Source organism: Nematolebias whitei, chromosome 17, assembly GCF_014905685.2.
Source record: "Nematolebias whitei isolate Nwh7 chromosome 17, NemWhi1, whole genome shotgun sequence".
NCBI classification, from domain to species: Eukaryota; Metazoa; Chordata; class Actinopteri; order Cyprinodontiformes; family Rivulidae; genus Nematolebias; species Nematolebias whitei.
This window is the reverse complement of record NC_056514.1, coordinates 10,121,999-10,144,186: the sequence shown is the minus strand read 5'-3', so window position 1 is coordinate 10,144,186 and position 22,188 is coordinate 10,121,999. Positions and strand designations below refer to the sequence as shown.

General features: G+C 42.6%; 1 protein-coding gene across 1 annotated transcript in view; it reads right to left on the bottom strand.

Moving 5' to 3' along the window:
* Positions 1–22,188, bottom strand: part of LOC119423384 (histone acetyltransferase p300) — a 212,564-nt gene that overhangs the window by 55,650 nt on the left and 134,726 nt on the right. The window contains exons 10-12 of the mRNA XM_037690769.1: positions 20,463–20,604; positions 5,708–5,782; positions 5,108–5,193 (exon numbers count right to left, since the gene is read on the bottom strand). Coding sequence (XP_037546697.1) covers positions 5,108–5,193; positions 5,708–5,782; positions 20,463–20,604 — 303 coding nt within the window. The remainder of the gene's footprint in view (positions 1–5,107; positions 5,194–5,707; positions 5,783–20,462; positions 20,605–22,188) is intronic.

Below are 22,188 nucleotides of genomic sequence, written 5' to 3'. Positions count from 1 at the left end.
TATATATATATATATATATATATATATATATATATATTTTTTTTTTTTTTTTTTTTTACAATCAACAAGGACAATTCTAAAGTTTGCAGAGATGTGTAAACTGTGCCTGAGACCTCCTGTTTAAAGGTGGTTTTTCTCATTTGACGTAAATGGCTTCCTTCACCCCCCTCTCAAACCATCCGTCTTCTCTGTCTAAATTATGGACATTTTGGTCCTCAGAGCAGAGTCTTGTCCTGAAGAGCTGCTCTCCAGTGTTGAGCCATGCGTCTGTGGAGTGTTTGTTCAGGTTCTCCAATAGAGGTGTGAACAATCCTCACTGCATTGAACTGAGGACGCCACAGCACCTGGTTTGGGGGTTCCGTCCTCAGGATGGACCAGCTTCTGTCCGAGAGTCCTGTTGGGTTTGAAATGTACTGCAATGTTGTTTAGAGAAAATCCATCTGAGTTTTTCAGATATTCCAGCAACAAATGGGAGGAGTATTGGTGTTTGTTCTTCCCCCTGTTCGGTTTTTTAGATTTCCATGCCCAATTGACTAAAGCCCAGTTAGGATATCCACTAGAGCTCTTTGGATGAGTTTCTGTACCTTTTCCTTTTCTTCCGTCTCCGTGGGGACATGTTTGACTCGGACATGTTAAGTTAAGGCAAAAGAGAGCCCATTACACCAGTTTTGGCCTCACTGCACTGGTTACCTGTTCACTTTCGAATCCAGTTCAAAATACTCATGTATGTCTACAAATCACTGAACAGTTTCATCCCCCCAGCCCACCATCTCTCTGATCTGCTACAACCGTATGTCCCACCACGTTCCCTGAGGTCAGCAGACCAGTTGCTCCTCACAGTTCCAGGAACTCGTCTTAAGCGCAGAGGTGACGGGGCCTTTTCTGTAGCAGGACCAAGACTCTGGAATGAGTTACCTCTGCTTGTCAGACAGGCCCCCTCCCTCTCGGTTTTCAAGTCCCGTTTAAAAAACCACTACTATTCGGTAGCTTTCAACACCAGATGATCTGTGTTTTGAACCTGTATGCTCCACACTGGTTTGTCGTCATTATCTGCATCGTTTTTATGACTATATTCTGATTTACTTCATTTTGTATATTGCTTTGTGTGTTACCTGTTGTTCTGTCTGTACAGCACTTTGGTTGGCCTTGTCGCTGTTTTAAGTGCTCTATAAATATAATGGTATGGTATGGTATGGTAAGTTCTTTTTTTTTTTTTTTTAAATTTGCACATTTTTATTGATAATTTTTCCATACAAGTGTACATACAGACAAATTTTTCTTTTTCCAGATGTTCCATACATATCAAACCAAGAAAGTCTGCACATAACATCTGTAACTGCCTCAGACATAACAACTTTGCTAATCTAGATAATATCCAATCATTTCCTTTTTAACAACAACAACAAAACAAAACAAACAAAAAAAAAAAAAAAAAAAAAAAAGAAGAGGAAAAAAAATAAAATAGAACAAAACTGTACGTAAACTATTTGCAGCCTGTAGCTCTAAGGGTTCCTGTAACCACACTATTAAACGATAAAGTCTGATCTCCAGGATGAAACAAAACCCCGCCAATTTTCCCAATAATTCCTAAATTTTCCAGATTCTAATCTGATGGAAAAAGTCAGCCTTTCCATAATATAAATATTATGCATTATGTCAACCCAATCTTCCCTCTTGGGAGCTTCTGCCTTCAGCCATTTCCTAGTAATGGCTTTTTTGCTTGCTACCAACATAACCCTATACATATATCTATCGCCTGCTCTTGTGATCCTTTCCATCCCTCTTCCCATGTACAGATCCTCAAATGTAAGTGGAATATTCACCCCCAGTACCTTATCCATACAAGTCTTTACATCCCGCCAATAGGGTACCATGAAGGCACAATCCCAAAATACATGGTAGTGCCCTGCTCTATCTTTTCCACATTGCCTCCAGCATCTCGTATCTTGATATTTTCTTTGTGCTGGTGTACTAAAATATCTTACAATATTCTTCCATCCAAACTCTCTCCACGAAAGGGAACAAGATGTTTTCCACTGTTCCCCACATATCTCCTCCCAGTTCTCCTGTGAGAGCCCACAATTAGCATCTTTTTCCCATCTTGCTTTTATGTATATTGTATCACTCTTCTTCAAATTTTCCAATTCTGTATACAGTTTTGAAATTATTTTCTTTCCCAAATTTGATTCATATGCTGAAATAAACATCTTAATTATACCAGATTGAATCTCAATTAAATTTGCCCTTCTTAGTAGTTCCTCCGTATAATGCCTCAATTGTAAGTACCTGTAGAAATCCTTGTTGTTTAATTCATATTTGTTCTTTATTTCTTCAAAGCTTTGTATAGTATTTTTCTTAACCATCTCCCAGATTATCTTTGGACCCTTTTCCCATTTACTAAATGTTTTGTCTGTTACATTAGGTTTAAAATCTGAGTCATGAGCTATCCACCTTAGTACTCTACCCTGCTCTGTCAACCCATATTTAACGATAATTTTATTCCATATGTCAAGAGATAATCCTAGCCATGGATTTGATTCCTTCCTGAGGTGTTTTCTCAATTTGTTATCATTTATTATGGCTTGTAGAGGCATCTTGGGTGACATGGCGCATTCTATATCTTTCCATTTTGCAGAATATAATATGTTCAGTAGAGTACTCAACTGTGCTGCAATATAGTAGCTCTTCAGACAGGGTAAGGCTAGCCCCCCCTTATCCTTCGATAACTGCAAGGTTCTGAATCTGACCCGTGGTTTCCTTCCTTGCCAAATGAATCTCGATATAATTTTATCCCATTCTGCAAATTCTTTATCCGTCACCTCAACTGGGAGAGATGTAAATAAATACAGTAACCTTGGCAACACATTTGTTTTAATCATTTCTACTCTTGACACTAAGCTTGTAAAGGGGATTAGACTCCACCTTCCCATATCTGACTTTATTCTCGACACCAAGGGGCTAAAGTTTAAAGATTTTAGTTCAGATAAGTCATGGGACAGAAACACTCGAGGTATTTCAGAGAATTTGACTGCCAATCCCAACTAAATGTGTTTTTAATGAATTGGTCAGGTGAATGGTTGAAAGAAAGAACCTGGGTCTTTTTTGTGTTTAATTTGTAACCTGACATCAGCCCAAATTCATCCATTATACTAATTAGTGCTGGAAGTGACGTGCCTGGTTGAGATAGGTAAATTAAAACATCATCTGCAAATAATGCTATCTTTTGTTCCCCTCCGTCCATACATATACCCTTTATATTTCCGTTTTGTTTTATCCATTGGCTTAAAGGTTCTAAATATATTGCAAACAGCAGTGGGCTAATTGAGCAGCCTTGGCGGCATCCTCGATGTAATCTAAATGTTTCTGAAAGGCTCCCATTAATTTTGACCCTAGCTGTGGGTTGGTAATATAGTGCTTGAATAATTTTGATAAATGTTTTGTTAAAACCAAATTGTTCTACCACCTTATATAGGAAGTCCCACCTGACCGAGTCAAAAGCTTTTTCTGCGTCTAATCCCAATATTACCGCTTCTGTTCTTGTTTTAATAATCTTTTGCATTACCAGCAATGTGCGCCTAATATTATCCTTTGTCTGTCTTTTCTTTATAAATCCTGTTTGGTCTAAATCAATTATGTCCGGCAGAATTACCTCTAGTCGTCTAGCCATAATTGCTGTAAATATTCTATAGTCTAAATTTAGGACGCTAACTGGTCTATAGTTGGCACAGTCTAATTGATCTTTTCCTTCCTTTGGAATAACCGCAACAAAAGCTTCCCTCCATGACCTTGGTGTCTCTCCCTCTTTTAAGACCCAATTAAACGTATTTTTTAGCAAGGGGATCAACGGTTTTCTTAGCAATTTATAAAATTCCGACGGGTAACCATCTGTCCCCGGAGCCTTGTTGGTTTTCAATCTTGAAATTTCTGAGTCTATTTCTTCTTCTGTAATCTCCTTTGTTAATATACGATTTTGATCTTCCGTTATTCTTGGTAACTTCAGAGATTCCAATAATGTCTGTATTTGATTATAATTATTAATTTCTGCTTGTGAATATAATTTTTTATAATAGTTTTCAAAACAATTCTGAATCTCTTCTGTCTTATATTTGATCAAGTTAGAGGAGTCCCTAATTTTGAAAATATTATTATTTGCCACTTGCTTTTTCATTCTATAAGCTAGTAATTTAGCTGATTTACCTCCTCCTTCGTAATACCTTTGTTTTGTGTACAGAAGGTTTTTTTTTATTTCATCTTCCAAAATGCAGTTTATCTCCGTTTGTATTCTTTTAATTTCTTGAGATCTTTTTTCATCCAGAGAGAAGTTTTTGTGTTGTTCCTCCAAGTCTTTTAATTCCAATTGTAATTCTCTAAGTTTACCCTGCTTTTGCCTTTTTAAATATGCTGATTTGGCAATTAGCTTCCCACGAAGTACTGCTTTGCATGCATCCCACAGCGTAGCTGGGGATACCGCCCCATTATTATTTTCCTTTACATATATATCAATTTCTTTCACAAGTTCTTCCTTCATATTCCCCTGTAATAAGCCTGCATTTAGTCTCCACATTGTTGTTTTTGTTTCTGTTGACACTTCCAGGGTGATATATACTGGACTATGATCTGATACATCCCTTACTCCCATGTCACAATTTTCCACTCTGTATCGATCCTTATCATACATAAAGAAATAGTCGATTCTTGAATAAACTGAGTGAGGTGGTGAGAAGTATGTGTAATTTCTGCCTGATGGATTTAGCTCCCTCCAGACATCCATTATTCCCAGTTCGGTATGGTAAGTTCTAATGACAAAAAGTTTGATTCGTTTCTCAGGAAATGCAGGTTTGTTGACTTCAGGTTTAGCAAAGAAAGTTTATCTTAAATTAGGCAGACCAAAGTGAAACTAACTAGATTTTAAAACATGGTGCATATAACATTTTCTTTGATTGTTGGTTTCCATGAGCCCATCTCCAACAGTTCTTTGCCCAGCTAAAGGTTGGTGCTTAGTTAACACTGGCTTTTCACACTTTTCATGTTGTGGAGAACAAAAGAGCTAATAAGTGAGATCACGTTAGAGGTTTAACATTGGAACTTATGTAAATTTGGTACTTACCTGGTTGGAAGGTGCACCCATAGGGAGAGGAGGCGTGGACCTCTGAGCCATAGACTGCATCCCCATCTGATTGAACTGGTTCATCCCTAACAACATCCACAAACAATTATCAGACACAAAACAGAGTTGTTTGTTTTGTTTTTTAATTTTAATCTTTGGCTTAAATAGAATTGCAAGCAGAACTAAGACGTTAACTAAGACAATTGGACTCGTTTTGTGATCGACCAGAGAACAGAGAACTAATTTCACCATTGTATGGGAACATATAGCACTTACTTCCTTACTAAAGTTGGCGTGTAAATACAGACTAAAGGGGTGGGGGGGACAATATTGCTGGAAACCTAACTATCCATTCATGTAAGCCACTTGAGTTTTTGATAAGAAAATATAACAATTACTTTAAGAAACATCAGTGGGGGGAATAAAACATTAAGCCACAAACACTGATAAAATAAATTTATCTATAACTTCATTTTAGTTTTGTTGAGTTGAAGGAGGGATGAAATGTTTTCTTCTTCTAAAAAACACTTGAGACTTACAGGGTTAACAATCAGACTGAGGACAAAAACCAGAGGTCAAATAATGCGATGGGTTCTTTACCTGGGCCCTGCATCCTGTTTACCATCTGATTAGCTCCAGGCGGCCGCACCGTGGATGGATCAGGGAGTGGACCATCTAAAACAACAATCCACCAGTTATATTGTTGCACAAGGAAAAAGAGATGGATGTACACATAAATAGGACGATTTTCAGTTTCAGAGTTTATCAGAGTATTCAAAAGTCAATGTCAAAACCCTTAACATTTTTTTTGGTCACACCGCTTTACATGTTTTAATGAGAAACCAAACGTGCTGGAGAAAAAAGTCTTACTGTTTATACAGTCTGTGTGTTTGTCTCGTAGTAAAACAGTTCATGAAGCACCAAATGAACTTTCAACTATCAAGAAGTGATAAGTAATGTCATATAAAATGTCATATAATATATATAAATGTACAAACCAAACACTAGGTAGAGGTAGGGCTAGGCGATTTATCCAATATGCTCAAAGTATCGAGAGTTTTTCAATTTACGACAATTAAAATGGCTCTATTGCAACCATCGAGTATTATTAGACTTGAAAATCCGTGTAGTTCTTTTTCTCCCATCTGCTCCAACTTCACACATTCCCTCCTTCTAGTGTTTTAGTACTCGAGACCGGTCTTGGTCTTGAGACCGGTCTTGAGACCACTTTTTGATAGTCTCGGTCTTGTCTCGGACTAGGCCACATTCGTTCTCAGTCTTGTCTCGGTCTAGGACAATGAGAATTTGGGATTTTATTTCAAAACCATTCAAGACCATCACTAAATTGCCAGAATATTGTCCAGTTTATTTTTCAACATTCTTGCTTTAATTGGATGCAAAACGCATCGATTCAAATCCGAGCGATAACGTGACTCATTGCTAATACATTTTTGCTACTGCTGTCACGCAGCGCCCACCCCTTTACCTCATGTGCGTCCTCGTGTTGCCAGTTTGGGCAGTTTACTGCCAACTGGGATGTTTTCATTCCGATTTTGCTGGGAACTCTGAGAAGATTTTTGTTGGACTGTTGCATTTTGCCACATATTGTTAAATTACCTTGGCTTATACTGATGTTCGTTCATGTTCAAACAGTAAATATACTGTAACAATATATTGACTGGGCAGATTTTTGTGTGATATAGTGGTTTTTAACAGATTTTTGGGCTGGAAAACAACTATCTGGCAAAACTTGTCACTCCAGTGAGAAGAAATTTTCTGGGAGCGGGGGAGAAGATGTCTGCCAAATCATCAGTTATAAAATTTGTCTATTTAAATCAGAAAGAATATATTTGTCAAGCAACATTGAGAAAAAAAGCACACAGGTAACACAGTAAGTTCTGCAGTGCTTCACTATCAAAGATGGTCGGACTATGTCCAACTTATCAACACCTGGAACGGAAGCACAAAGAATGATAAGCTATAAGTGATGATAGTAAAGCTAGCTAGTTAACGTTAGCAATCCGCCTCTGTTCCAAGAATACAGACAGCAGAACGTTTTATCAGCGTGGTCTTGTTAGCAGCACTAGCGGACCTTGTTGTTAGCATGTCCCGCTTGCAACTTGATGGTAATAATGTCGACCGCAGCAGCTACCTCCCAGACTGCCCTCCAGAACCAGGTCGGCAGAGAGAGAACATCCAAAGTTTCCACACGGAACCAAACAGGTCTGTAGAGTTTGGTCGATAAAGGCAGATGGAGATGTTAGCAACGTTAGCGGGTCCGGCTAGTTTAATTTTTGCTTATGATAAACAATAACGAGACATGCCACAAAAAGCTGTGTAGCTAATATTAAGTTACACTGACATTAGTTAATGTTAGCTGCATACAGCTCCTGACATTAAAGCTAAGCGCCAAGGTGATGCTTCCTCGTTTGGCTGAGAGAGCTCACCTTATGGGCAGAGAGTGGAGACTTAAGTAATATAATGTCTCAACTTATGAGAATGACTAATAGGTTGCTATGTATGGATATAGATTCACTTCTTGGTCTGCTGCCTTCACTTCTTGGTCTGCTGCCTTAATACATCTCCTCCTACATGTCTCTGCGTGAGTGCAGCTACGGAGTGCACTCTCAGGACATTATTACCTGCAAAGTTCCCTCAATGAGGACTGAACTAGGCAAAAGGGCCTTCTCCTACTCTGCTCCTGTTTCCTGGAAAATCTTACAAAAAGATTCGAAGCTCTTGACCTTGACCTCTCTAAGTGGCTTTAAGAATCTGTTGGTCTCCTGGCAGGGACCAATGCAGACATGTTCCTGTTTTTAGTTTTCTACATTCGCCTTAGAATCTAGCTGGTTTTTTTTTTTGTTGTTGTTACCTTTTCTTTTTAGCCATCCTATTTGTAAAAAAAAAACCAAAAAAAAACCTGCAGTATGACTTTTTATAATTGTTTATTGTTGTTACTGTTGTCCATTGTTGTCATCTTTCTTTGTTGAAATCAGGTCTCTCTTGTAAATGAGTCCTCGGGGCTCAATGGGATTTACCTGTCTAAATAAAGGTTGAATAGGCAAATTCCTTTTAGAGAGCTACTTTTAAGTTCCAATTTATAAATACTGTTTTTATTAACCTTACCTTGCACTATATCTTGTAATATAACCTCTGTAAATAAAGGTTGAAGGAATGAAATTCCGTTAAGTTTCCAGAGAAGTCTCCCGAGGGAGAATAGACCCGGAAGTAATGATCCACAGCATCGAGTCAAAAAGGAAGTTGTCTGACGTCATTGTGAAAAGGGCCTATTCATGTCTAATACAGGCCTCTAACTGTTCAATTGTCTTGGGCCTTCTTTGTCGCACCTTCCTCTTTATGATGCACCAAATGTTCTCTATAGGTGAAAGATCTGGACTGCAGGCTGGCCATTTCAGTACCCGGATCCTTCTCCTACGTAGCCATGATGTTGTGATTGCTGCAGAATGTGGTCTGGCATTATCGTGTTGAAAAATGCAGGGTCTTCCCTGAAAGAGATGACATCTAGATGGGAGCATATGTTGTTCTAGAACCTGAACATAGTTCTCTGCATTAATGGTGCCTTTCCAGACATGCAAGCTGCCCATGCCACAAGCGCTCATGCAACCCCATACCGTCAGTGATGCAGGCTTCTGAACGGAGCGTTGATAAACACTTGGGCTATCCTTGTCCTCTCTGGTCCGGATGACATGGTGTCCCAGTAAAGAACTTCAAATCGTGACTCATCTGACCACAGAACAGTCTTCCATTTTGCCACACTCCATTTTAAATGACCCCTGGCCCAGAGCAAACGTCTGAGCTTGCTTAGAAATGGCTTCCTTATTGCAATGTAGAGTTTCAGCTGGCAACGGCGGATGGCACGGTGGATTGTGTTCACTGACAATGCTTTCTGGAAGTATTCCTGAGCCCATTCTGTTATTTCCTTGACAGTGGCATTCCTGTTTGAGGTGCAGTGACGTTTAAGGGCCCGGAGATCACGAGCATCCAGTAGAGTTTTACAGCCTTGACCCTTACGCACAGCGATTGTTCCAGATTCTCTGAATCTTTTGATGATGTTATGCATGGTTGATGATGATAACTTAAAAGTCTTTGCTATTTTATGCTGGGTAACACTATTCTGGTATTGCTGCACTATCTTTCTGCGCAACAATGGTGGAATTGGTGATCTTCTTACCATCTTGGCTTCTGAGAGACACCGACACTCTGAGAAGCTCTTTTTATACCCAATCATGTTGTCAATTGACCTAATTAGTGTTAATTGGTCTTCCAGCTGTTCGTTATATGAACAATTTCCTTTTTCCAGCCACTTATTGCTACTTGTACCAACTTTGTGGGGATTTGTTGACACTGTGAAATTTTGAATCAACATATTTTTCCTTTAAAATGTTACATTTACTCAGATTAAACTTTTGATCTGTCATCTATGTTATATTACAAATAAAATATTGACATTTGCCATCTCCACATCATTGCATTCAGTTTTTATTCACAATTTGTTTAGTGTCCCAAGTTTTTTGGAATCCGGTTTGTTTGTAACTTTTTAGGTGTATATCTACTACTTTATTGAAACCACTGTGCAACTATATAGTTATTCATGGTCTTGAGTTTGGATTTATGAAGAGAGTTTTGTCACTACAGTTTTTAAGACTTTGCATATGATGTTGGTTACGTACTGTAACCCCAGATTCTATGAGTATAGGCATAGCCCTTTAAGGCTGTCGCTGACGGGTTTTATCCCGTTATGCGAAGCATTACACTGAAAAATTTAGTCCACGCCCACCTGCTGTGTGGGCCCCACCCGGTCCGTATAAATTACATTAAGAGCGGGTAATCGGCTCCCAAATAGCTTTTTCTTCAGCCACTTAGGAGCCAGTGAGGCACGACGCTTAAAGGGCTACGCCTATATTCATAGAATCTGGGGTTATAGTATGTAACCAACGTTCTATTTCATATAGGCTTCGCCCTTTAAGGCTGTCGCTGATGGGTTAAGAGCGAAGCAGATGTGGTCCTCACCTCACTGGGTCCATTCGAACACCGTATTAAAAGGAAGCTTGCTCAAAAAACGTCTTGTCACTCAGCTCCCATGTGCGTAATTACGCGTTGCGTAATTATGTGTACCATGCACAGACGCATGCTGTGTATTTATGCGTTCTGAATGCATGAACGCCACGGAAAAGTTTGAACGGAGGGGAGAAGAGCTGAAAAGCAGCCATGAACAAACCGTTTCACGGCCGAACAGTATGAACAGATTAATAATAACAAGAGAATTGATTATTAATCAAATGAACTAATTAGTAATGATAGTCATGAACTGATTAATGACAATAGAACCAAAATAACAGTCACAACTTGTGACTGATAACATCTCATACTGTAATGCATACAGACAGATGTGAGTTAAACGGGGTTCCACGAAACAATAATATTCATTCTGTTAAAACACTATGGACAGAATGTGTCATGGAACGAGCGGTCACATCACGTAGATAAAAGCGAATAAATGAGCAGGGTGTTGACCACGCAGCCACAGTGCGAATATCCAGCATTGTCATACCATTATGCAAAGCAGTCGAAGATGCGATACCTCTGGTCGAGTGTGACCTGAGGTTGTCAGGAGGCTCTAAATCCGATGCTCTGAAGGCTTCAGAAATGGCCTCACACAAACAGTGTGACAGGCGTGGGTGGGTAATGGACGACCTGCAGATGCATCTCTATAATGCACAAACAAATGTTGAGTTTGACGTATTGCAGCTGCGCGCGCTATGTAACACGTCAACGCTTGCACAGGACAGAGAAGATGGAAAGATGCTTCTTCTTCCGATTGTGTGTGTGTGTGTGGGGGGGGAGAAACCCCTCCAACGATATCACTCTTAATTTAAAGAGCTCGTGATGTTTTAGGCATAAAACTGGATTCGGTCTTAGATCAGCTGAGCTGCCATCAGCCTGAATTCTAAGACATGATGGAGCGACAGAGAGGGCCGATATTTCTCTCACCCTCTTAGCGGAAGTTAAAGCCAGCAGCAGGGCTGTTTTAAGAGACAAGAATTTAGTTGGAACCTGATTCAGTAGCTCAGCTAGAGCTTAGATCAGGGCTCGCAAGACCAGCGTAAAATCCCACTGTGGAGCAAGTGGGCGTGAAACAGGCCTGCGTCTCTGTACACCTTTTAAAAAACGTTTCATCAGCGGATGATTAAAAGCTGTTCTGTCCCCGAAACTTCGTGACAAAAAGAGATGGCTGCAGCGTACGTTTAATCGTGCTGAATGCCAGATTTCTGTCCATCAGCTGCTGCAGAAAAGATAGCACGCTGCCTAGAGGACATGAAGTGGCCTCTACACCTTTCTCTGTACACCTTTAAAAAAAGGCTTCATCAGCGGATGATTAAAAGTTGTTCTGTCCCCGAAAACCTTTGTGACAGGAAGAGATGGCTGCAGCGTACGTTTAATCGTGCTTAACGCCAGATTTCTGTCCATCAGCTGCTGCAGAAAAGACAGCACGTCGCCTAGTGGACATGAGGTGGCCTCTACACCTCCTCTATACACCTTTTACAAAACGTTCCATCAGAGTATGATTGAAGGCTGTTCTGTCACCGAAAACTTTGTGACCAGAAGAGATGGCTGCAGCATACGTTTAATCGTGTTGAACGCCAAATTTCTGTCCCTCAGCTGCTGCCAAAAAAGGACAGCACGCCACCTAGTGGACATGAGGTGGCCTCTACACCTTTCTCTGTACACCTTTTACAAAACGCTTCATCAGCGGGTGATTAAAAGCTGTTCCTTTGTGACAGGAAGAGATGACTGCAGCATAAGTTTTAATCGTGCTGAACGCCAAATTTCCGTCCATCAGCTGCTGCAGAGAGGACAGCATGTCGCCTAGAAGACATGGGGTGGCCTCTACATCTTGCGGGAGACCCATCCTCTTTAAGCGACTCCGCTCAGCGGCCAGACCCACAGGTGCTGACCTATTTCTGGGTAATTCCTGATCGCTCCTCCTGCCTTGAGGAGAGCATCCTATCTCCACGACAGTTTCCACAGGCGCCCCGATAACAGGCGTCGTAGAACTGGAACCCTGGTGCGTTCACGCGCTCGGGAGCCACCAGGAGAGCTGTCAATCCCTCCTCCTGAATTCGGTTCAAAAAACCGTAATATCAGAGGCGGTGGGGGAACATGTAAAATCGTTTTGGGCCATGGGTTATGAGCAAACATGTCCATCCCCCAGCGGTGGTTCGTCTCGTGGGCTCAGTGAAGCCCATAGTTGACACTGAGCGTTTCCTCGTGTCACAAACAGGTCCATAGCCGCTTTGCCAAATTCCTGCCACGTCTGGGCCATCAGACCGAGGTGGAGGTTCCACTCCCCGTGACGCGGACCGCCCCTGGACATCACATCTGCCTCTTGTACAGAACACCTGGGATGTACATTGCTCTGATGGAGAGCAGATTTTGGTGTGCTCAACAAAATACTTTCCTCGCAATGTGTAACATTTGGGCTGCGCTGATTCTGTAGCACAGGAACAAAGTGTTAAATCACATTCAGAACCGTGCAAACATCCAAAACGTTTTTATGAGCTGTTGTGAGAAAGCCACAGCGCCCCTACAGCTCAAGATAGGTATGTCACCCCTCAACCTGACACCGGTGCATCTGTGAGGACTGACACGTGTGACGTAGGTCTGCTGACGGGGGCTCCCTCTGACAAAAACCAGGGGTTTTCCCTGTATCGGAGGTCTGCTCTCACGGAGGGCGGAACAGTGATCGCCTGCCTCTTTCTTGCCTCACCAGATCCATGCGTTGACAACATCATGTTTAACAGCTTTATGATGGAAAATATCTGTTATTACTCTGCCTGGTTTTACGTGGCAGAGCTGGGCTCTTAGAGAGTCAATTCTCGTCTGTTGATAAACGAATAAACAAGTTTGACCCCACTCCCACCCAGATAACAATCGTCTGGGCCGGGAGGATCGAACTTTTCAAATTTTATGGCGAAGCCCAGAATTGGCAGGTGTGACGTCAACATGTGAGCCTGAGCCGACATGTGAAGCAGTCTGCCCACGATCGCCTTGTTGAAAAACTGACAGGTCCACATCGATCTCGTTCCTCCAGTCCGTTTGGAACCAGGAAGTAACGTGAGTAACAATCTGTGTTTCCTTCTCCGCCGGGAAACCCCTGGACTTCTGCCTTGAGGGATGAGACCTGGTCTGGTGATGACAGGACCGTCTCTAAAACTCCTCCGAGCGAAGGGGGTCAGGCTGCAAGTTGCAACACGTAACCCCTGCTATCAGCTTTGGCCATCTATGCTTGGCGAAAAAGCTCGCAGCCACTCCGCGTAATGTCCGTGGGGTGGGCGCGCGTTTAGGTGGTGCATCATGTTTGAACGGATGTCAGTCAATCCACCGCCTCAACCGCTGTCATGAGCCACGGGAGTGGGTTCTGCGTGACCCACAGGCGAAGCTCGGCTATGAGCGCGTTTGCGTGGTGCGCTCGACTGTGGGTCCACATTCATGTCTATGTGGAACGGTGTGTGTTGAGGAGAGACGTGTGAAAACGGTTGACGCCGCGGGAGCACGCGTTGACACCACTGCGGTGAAACGCGTGTCGCTCCTGCCGAGAGAGAGATACGTTACTGGGCTCGTACAGCGATCTCACGTTTATGTTGACGTGAGCGGTGAGTGCTGAAAACTGCGTGCGCGCCTTCATAACGCAGCGCCGTATAGGTGAAGGCTGCTTGCGCCGCGGGAGCGCGCATTGGCACCGCTTCGTGAGGGGTGTGCAGCTTGGGCTGAAAAAACGAATTATTCCACTGAAACTCGATGTGCGGGCCACATTCACTTATGACTATTGTGTCATGCGGGCGTCTCGCCTTGTTTGGAGCGACGGTAATTGAAACAGTCTTAAAAAAGGCCACCGGCTCATTCGTGTGTGTGTGTGGGGGGGCGCGACGGAGCCACTGTCAGGTCATCCGAGCCGACAGACTGGCTAAAAAGACACTTCATCATAAAATGATCTTTTATTCCCACATTCGTGTCATCTTCACACACATCCAACAAACCGTCATACAGTCATCTTCCCCTGAGCTCTTTGATTTGTTGTCCTAGGGCGCCCCCTGTTGGCGATCTCCGGGAAAAAATGAACTTCCGGATGCTGGGGATGTCTGACGGGCGGGGCTGGCGTAACAGAGCTGGGAGGTGTTGTGCAGCCGTGGAACATCTTGAAAGTGATCTCTCGTTGATGAGGGCCCTCCAACAAAAAGCATTCTGGAGTTCCTCCAAGAGAGGGAGGTGGAATGACGGGCCAGGTGAACCTCTGGGAAACCTCGTCCTCCGGATGCGATGCGAGACCGGCAGACAGCAAAGAGGCGTACCTGTTGAGGATGACGTCAGCTGCCCTGCAGAGAGAAAGTACGTCTCCTCTCGCCTATGAACATTGTACGCAAACGGCGTAACGTGCTGTTCGCTGCGGCCGCCTGGAAACGCACGCTTGTGAGCTCGGTTGGAGAGCGATGTCAGTGTCTGGTTATGCTATCCGGAGACCTGCCTGAAAACCCCTCCACTATGGTGATGGGCGCGGATGTGGGAACCGGCACCCTATTCTACCAGGACCGGCTGCAGCCTCGTCCCAGTAGGACGTCACCGCTGGGAAACCGAGGCCAGATGAGATCAGGTTGGCGAGCCAGAGTGGAGCCCAGAAACCTTCCCGCTGGATCATCAGAACTGGCGGGGGAGGCGAGGGACGGAAAAAGGTCCCTTCATGTCAGCCGCCTCCTGGATTAAGCCGGGCAAACTCCAGAGGAGGGCGCCCGCGGCTGGGAGCGGTGTGGTCGTCGATGTGAAACAAGGGGGGGGGGGGGCATACGCTCAGCCCCCCTCTACCGACACTACACTCTCGAGGAGGGAATGAGCAGCGGGGGACTGCTGCCAACGTTGCCTAATAATAACCTTAATAGTCTTGGTCTTGTCTCGGTACACTCTGGTCTTGACTTGGTCTTGGGTTAGGTGGTCTTGAACACACTACCTCCTTCTCCCTCACTGAATACAAACCCAGCCACTCACCCGCACGAGCACCCCTTGCTTCCCGCTTCTCCACGTGGGCGGGAGACGTTTAGTACAACAAGTAAACACGGGACATATGAAGAGCAGCCTAGCTGCTGAACAAAAAGGAAAACAATGGCTGTTCTTTCTGAGATGGTTTGGATTTAAATTGTCAGATGACAGGCAAAAATGTGATTTCTGTAGACAGTGCTGAAAACATGTCCTGACAAAAGGTTGGCACTACAAATCTTTTTCACCATTTAAAACAGTGCTATAAGTGGAGTATGAATCATGTGTCAAACTGCAGCTGCAGGTCCGACAGAGTTCAGCCTCCTTCCCTGAAACAAACCATGGGTCAGAACTCATTTAGCCATGTAGTGCCTTATGACAGAAACAGTAAGAGGTGTTGATCAGATCACAATCTTGTGTATCTCTGCTCAAAATATAAACCCCTTGTTCAGAGGCAACCTGCAATAAAGAGAATAGTGAGAAAATGGTCAACGGAAGCTGAAGAAGCCCTGCGGGGTTGTTTTGACGCTACAGACTGGGATGTACTGTGCCAGCCACATGGAGAGGACATCAATGCCATGACTGAGTGTGTGACTGACTATATAAACTTCTGTGTAAACAACACCATCCCCACCAGAACAGTGAGATGCTTCCCCAATAACAAACCCTGGATTACCACTGACCTGAAGGAACTGCTAAACCAGAAAAAAAGAGCCTTCAGGGAGGGAGACAGGGAATTATTGAAGAGCACACAGAAGCAACTTAAAGTCAAGATAAGAAACAGCAAGGAGGTGTACAAGAAGAAGCTGGAGAGCAAGCTCCAACAGAACAATATCAGAGAGGTGTGGTCAGGGATGAAACAGATCACAGGCTTCAAGCAGAAGGAGGATCAGAAGGATGGAAGCCTGGACAGCCAATGAACTGAACACATTCTTCAATAGGTTCAGTTCAGGAACAAGCTCAGCATCCTCCTCTCTTGCCCACAGCCAAACATACATACCACCCTCCATTGACCCAAGGCTGTCCTATCACACCTCAAATATTGTATCTACCACCTCAGTCATGGACCCTTCTTCATATTGGTGATACCTCCTTTGCCTCCCCCCTCTGCGTCTCCAGAAGTCAGGTGAGGAAGCAGCTGGAGAGACTGAACCGGAATAAGGCTGCAGGTCCAGATGGTGTCAGTCCCAAAGTCCTGCAGGTCTGTGCAGAGCAGCTCTGTGGGGTTCTGCAGCACCTCTTCAACCTTAGCCTGACCCAGGAGAAGGTTCCAGTGTTGTGGAAAACATCCTGTCTTGTTCCCGTGCCAAAGAAAACGCACCCATCAGTCCTCAATGACTATAGACCTGTTGCCCTGACATCCCACATCATAAAGGTCCTAGAGAGACTTCTGCTGACCCACCTGACTAGACAAACAAGCACATATCAGGACCCACTGCAGTTTGCTTATCAGCGTGGACTTGGATTTGAAGATGCCATCATACACCTGCTTCAGCAAACTCACTGTCATCTAGAAAAGGCAGACAGCACTGTGAGAGTCATGTTCTTTGATTTCTCCAGTGCATTTAACACAATCCAGCCTGATTTGCTTTGTCAGAAACTCCAGAAGACTCAGGTGGAGGCCTCAACAATCGCCTGGATCAAAGACTACCTGACGGACAGACCACAGTTTGTGAGACTGAAGGGTTGTGTGTCTAACCAGGTGGTCAGTAGCTCAGGAGCACCACAGGGCACTGTACTCTCATCATTCCTTTTCACTCTGTACACCTCAGATTTCCAGTACAAAACAGACTCCTGTCATCTGCAGAAATATTCTGATGACTCTGCAGTAGTCGGGTGTATCAGAGATGGACAAGAAGCTGAGTACAGGGAACTGGTGGACCGCTTTGTGGCATGGTGTGGAAACAATCATCTCATCTTGAATGTGAACAAAACAAAGGAGATGATTGTAGATTTCAGGAGAATCAGGAACAGATCCAACCCTATTTTTATCATGGGAGAAGAAGTGGAGGTGGTGGAGAAGTATAAATACCTTGGAGTTCACCTGGACAACAGACTGGACTGGAAATGCAACAGTGAAGCCATCTACAAGAAGGGACAGAGCAGACTGTACTTCTTGAGGAAGCTGAAGTCCTTCAACGTTTGCAGCAAGATGCTGCATATCTTCTATAAGTCTGTTGTAGAGAGTGCTATCTCTTCTGCCATCATCTGCTGGGGGAGCAGCACCAGAGCAAGTGACTTAAAAAAGATCAACAAGCTCATAAAGAAGGCTGGCTCAGTTCTGGGGACTCCTCTAGAACCTTTGGAGATGATTGTTCAAAGAAGGATTCTTCATAAAATGAAGAACATTATAGACGACCCTCAGCATCCTCTTCATCAGACTGTCATACAACAACAAAGTGTCTTCAGTCAGAGGCTTCTTCAAATCCGTTGTAGGACAGACCGCTACAAGAGATCCTTCCTGCCCACAGCCATCAGCATCTATAACAACTCAATGAAACCAGGATGATGAGTTACCCAACATATAATTTCCCTCTGGGATTAATAAAGTATATTTTGAATTGAGACATTAATAAAGCCGTGGCTTATCATATCGCTAAAGACACAGTCCTTAGCGGCTAACAAAGACTGCTAATGCTTTAGCCATCATAAGTGTTTCGGTTTTCTTGTGACTTATTTGCAGTATGATAAATGGTAGGAGCATAAATTTAAATGGTAAATGGACTGTACTTATATAGCGCCTTTCTTTATTTCAAGATACTCAAAGCGCTTTACACTACAATCTGTGCCCTCATTTACCCATTCATACAGCACTCAACTAGATCTCTACAAAGCCAATTGAACAAATCATTCTAGAGACTAATCAGAGCTTTATCACATTCATACACCGATGGGACATACAGAGGCTATGAGTGGTTCAGTGTCTTGCCCAGGGACACTTCGACATGTGACTGCTGGTGGATTCGAACTCCCAACTCTCGCATTGGAGGACGACTGCTCTAACCACTCAGCCACAGCCGCCCCAATTTACACTCCCAATGTTTTGTTGCCCCTTTTTTTGTAAACAATTATGTTTTTTTGTGAATATGGTATAGCGTCTTGAGTTACTATGATGTCACAGCAACTAGTCGATGTCGACTTTTATCATGTTCAAGTCGACTTTAAAAAATATTAAGTCATGCAACCCCTATTTTGTACACTTGCGAAAATGTTGAAATTTGTGAATCACCCCTTTTACAACCTCAGGAAACACAAAATAATTAGAATGGAGAGGAGAAAAGCGGGCACTGCTAACTTCATTCACGTCCCGGGAGAGGGGGGGTTGGGGTTCAGTTCTGTTGACAGGGCGCCCTACTTGGACCAAACTATAGACCAGGATGGAAGCAGAGTGTGGGGAGAGGGATGGACGGAGACGGTTGATGTTTCGAAAGTGGAAGTATGCAGACCAGGTGATATTATTGATGTGAGAGCGAAAAGAGAGAGTGCTGTCAAGAATGACACCCAGACTCTTAAAGTGAGGGGAGGGAGAACCCATGGAGCTGTCAATGGTGAGGGAAAAATTGTTGACTTTAGATATGGTGGATTTAGAGCCGATGAGTAGAAACTCTGTTTTATCACAGTTTAATTTAAGGAAGTTGGATGTAAACCAGGATTTAATTTCAGCTAAGCAAGAAGTGAGGGACAAAGGAGGAAGTGAAGAATTAGGTGCAGTGGATAAGAAGAGCTGGGTGTCGTTGGCAAAACAATGGAAGTGCATGTTAAATTTACGGAAGATATTGCAGAAGGGAAGAAGGTAGATGATGTAAAGAAGGGGCCCAAGGACAGAGCATTAGGGCACATCTGAAGTGACGGGGGAGGAGTGGGATCTGAATGACTTAAGTTGGATGAACTGAGTGCAGCCAGAGAGATATGACTGAAACCAAGCGAATGGTGTATGGGTGATGCCAATGGATGAAAGTTTGCGGAGGAGTATGTTGTGGGAGATGTTATCAAACGCCGCACTAAGATCGAGGACGATGAGGAGAGAAAGTAAACCAGAATCTGCTGCCATGAGATGAGTGTTAGTGCTTTTAAGGAGAGCAGATTCTGTGCCGTGACCTGGGCAGAAACCAGACTGGAACTGTTCGTATAGACCATTTTTGGTTAAATGGAGGTTGAGTTGAAAAGCGACAGTTTTTTTCCAGAATTTTAGAGATGAATGGAAGATTAGAAATGGGGCGAAGATTGTTGAAAATATTTGGATCCAATCCAGGCTTCTTAAGGATCAGAGTGATAACTGAAGTTTTGAAAATGGTACAGTTCCTGAAGAAAGAGAAGAGTGAATAATGGCAGAAATGATAGGGAGAAGTGAAAAAAGGTAAGATTTTACAAGTACTGTTGGGAAAGGATCTAGAGAACAAGTAGAGGGCTTGGATTTCAGAATGAGTTTAGCTATTTCAGAGGCAGGAGGAAGCTGAAAGACAGAAAAAGGCTGACTGAGGGAAGAAGGTTCAGAGGAGGGAGGAAGAGGAGAGACAGGGCAAAGTTGCTGATTACTTTTTCTGATTTTATGATTAAAAAAGAACATGAGAGAATTACAGGTGTCATCTGAATAGAAATGAGAGAGAAGAGAGTCAGGGGGATGAAAAGTATTGTTTAACAGTGAAAACAGGTTCTTGGTGTTACCTTTATCGGAGGAAATGAGGCCAGAGTAGAATGAATATTTAGTTTGCGAGATTAAGATCTTGTAATGTGATGTCAGAGATGTACATGTTCTTATGGATGGTAAGACCAGATTTTTTATAGAGTGGTTCCAGTTGACAACATTTGGCTTTGATGGACCGGAGTTCAGGAGTAAACCAGGGGGTAGAATGAGTAAAGGTAACAGATCGCGTTTTAACAGGAGCAAGGGAGTTGAGAATATGGGTCAAGTGATTATTATATTGAGCAGTAAGTTGATCAGGAGTCAGAAGATGTTCAGGTATCAGAATGGAGGTAATACTAGATGAGAAAGGGAATCCAAATTAATGTCTTTAATGTTCCTGAACGAGATGAATAAGAATGAGGTCCAAGTGATTAAATCTGTGTTTGAACTTACAAACAGTGAAACACCTTTATACTATATTGGAGACTGAAATGACCAAATCTAAAACTTTACATAAAAGTCATTAACTTACAATTTGCAGATTGAATTCAACGCTTAAGCTAAAAAAGGAAAACATTGCAAACATTTCGGATTGGATTAACTTTGTTAGATTAATCCATTATTTTATTATGCAAGCAAGATTAACAGATTGTTTCAGTTTCCCTACGCTACACATTCACTCACTTGGAAGCAGTCCAGCTGGGGGCTGACCCATGCCAGTCGGCCCCAGATTCAGACCCTGTCTCTGCATCCGGGTTCTTCTTTTTTCCTCCAGTTCTTTCTGGATCTTATAAATCTTTTCTGCTAGCAAGTGATAATACTCAGCCTGTCAAAGATGGGGAGGAGAGAGAGACAATAAGAACATGGAATTTTTTTATAGACGACTTAACAGTAAAGAAAAAAAAGGACCCTCATAGATTACCAGTATTTGATAACTCTCCTAGATACCATCTTACAATAGCAGAATTTATTGTGTGAAGGCTGAGTCAGCATTTTTTAACATTATTTTTGTTTTACTTTTTATTTTTTAAACCACTGACAGTGATAAATAAACTATTATTTTTTGTGTTTTGTGTTTGTTTTGTCTTACGGAACGTCATGTGCCATAGATGAGAAACCTTTCCTTTCAATTCTGACTTATTAAAGCAAGTCTGGTTGAATGAGGCACGGAGCAGAATTCAGCTGTGTTGACATGGAGCACAATGCATTAAATGTGATGAACATTTCCCTTGTCTTGTATCCAAACATAATGAATTAACTCAGTGATTCTATTTGCGGTTAACAATATTTTTGAACTCAATACAAAGTTGCTGTTAGGAATGTGCGATATGGCATAAAATTCATATCACGATGTGTATCATGAAGGGTGGTGATAACGATATATATCGCAATACGTTTTTGGTATAAAACTTGCTAAAAAAAAAAAAGCATAGGGTGTCCTTTTGCCATCATATATTTTGAATTAAGAAAATTCCACTACTAGGTCCAGAGTTTTTAAATAATAAACAAATCAAGTATTAGGCTTCTTTCTTGTAGTGCAGAACAGTGCAAAAGATATCAAATGTAGTTTTAGCCATATGTTTTAAACAAAAAAATATGTTGTTAACTCTTAACAGTTTCCAGTCTTACTTAAGAAATGAACAGCAACAGAGCAGCATTTTACACTGAAACACTTCACCCTCCAACCCTCTAGTGGGCGACTCCTTCCGCTTTAATGGAGAACTGACACAAAATGAATCTGTGGCTTTGACCAGAGGGTCTCACAGTAAAATCACACAACACGGCATTATTTTCACAGATCAGAGAGCAGGTTTCTCTAAAGCTGACCAACGCTTACTTTAACTTTCGATGGAAAAAAAAACAAAAAACTTTTGACGGAACACAGCGTTTTGCGCATGAGTCAGAATATGGCAACACTAGGGCAAGTCGGCTGTAGTTAGCTTGTAGCTTCGCTACTTAGCTCTCGAAGACTTTAACGCCACTTGCGCACAGTTTTCAACTAAAAAAAAAGTAACGCTTAAACCGACAACTCTGATTTACTTCAGACACAGCATTACTGCAGTTAGCCGGTCTAAGACAGATCTCTATCGTAGGCTCAATTTCTATCATTTCTACCGTATATATCGCGCATTCCTAGTTGCTGTATGTCATTATGGAGCCTTCCTCTGTAACAAATCTGTTGTTTAATTCTAACAATATGTAATCACTTCATTATATCACTGAGCCACAAAGCCAGCTTCATTTTTCACACGATGACTGTTCGCCTCTGTTACTACTTTCGCTTTGCGTCACAAAGGTGCATCACAGGTGGTTTGGCTCCAAACTTCTTCAACTCTCATTTCATCTGCTTATTTTTCTTTTCTAAAAAAGTTCAATCTGGTCCTCTGGATATTCAAAAAAACAAAAAACA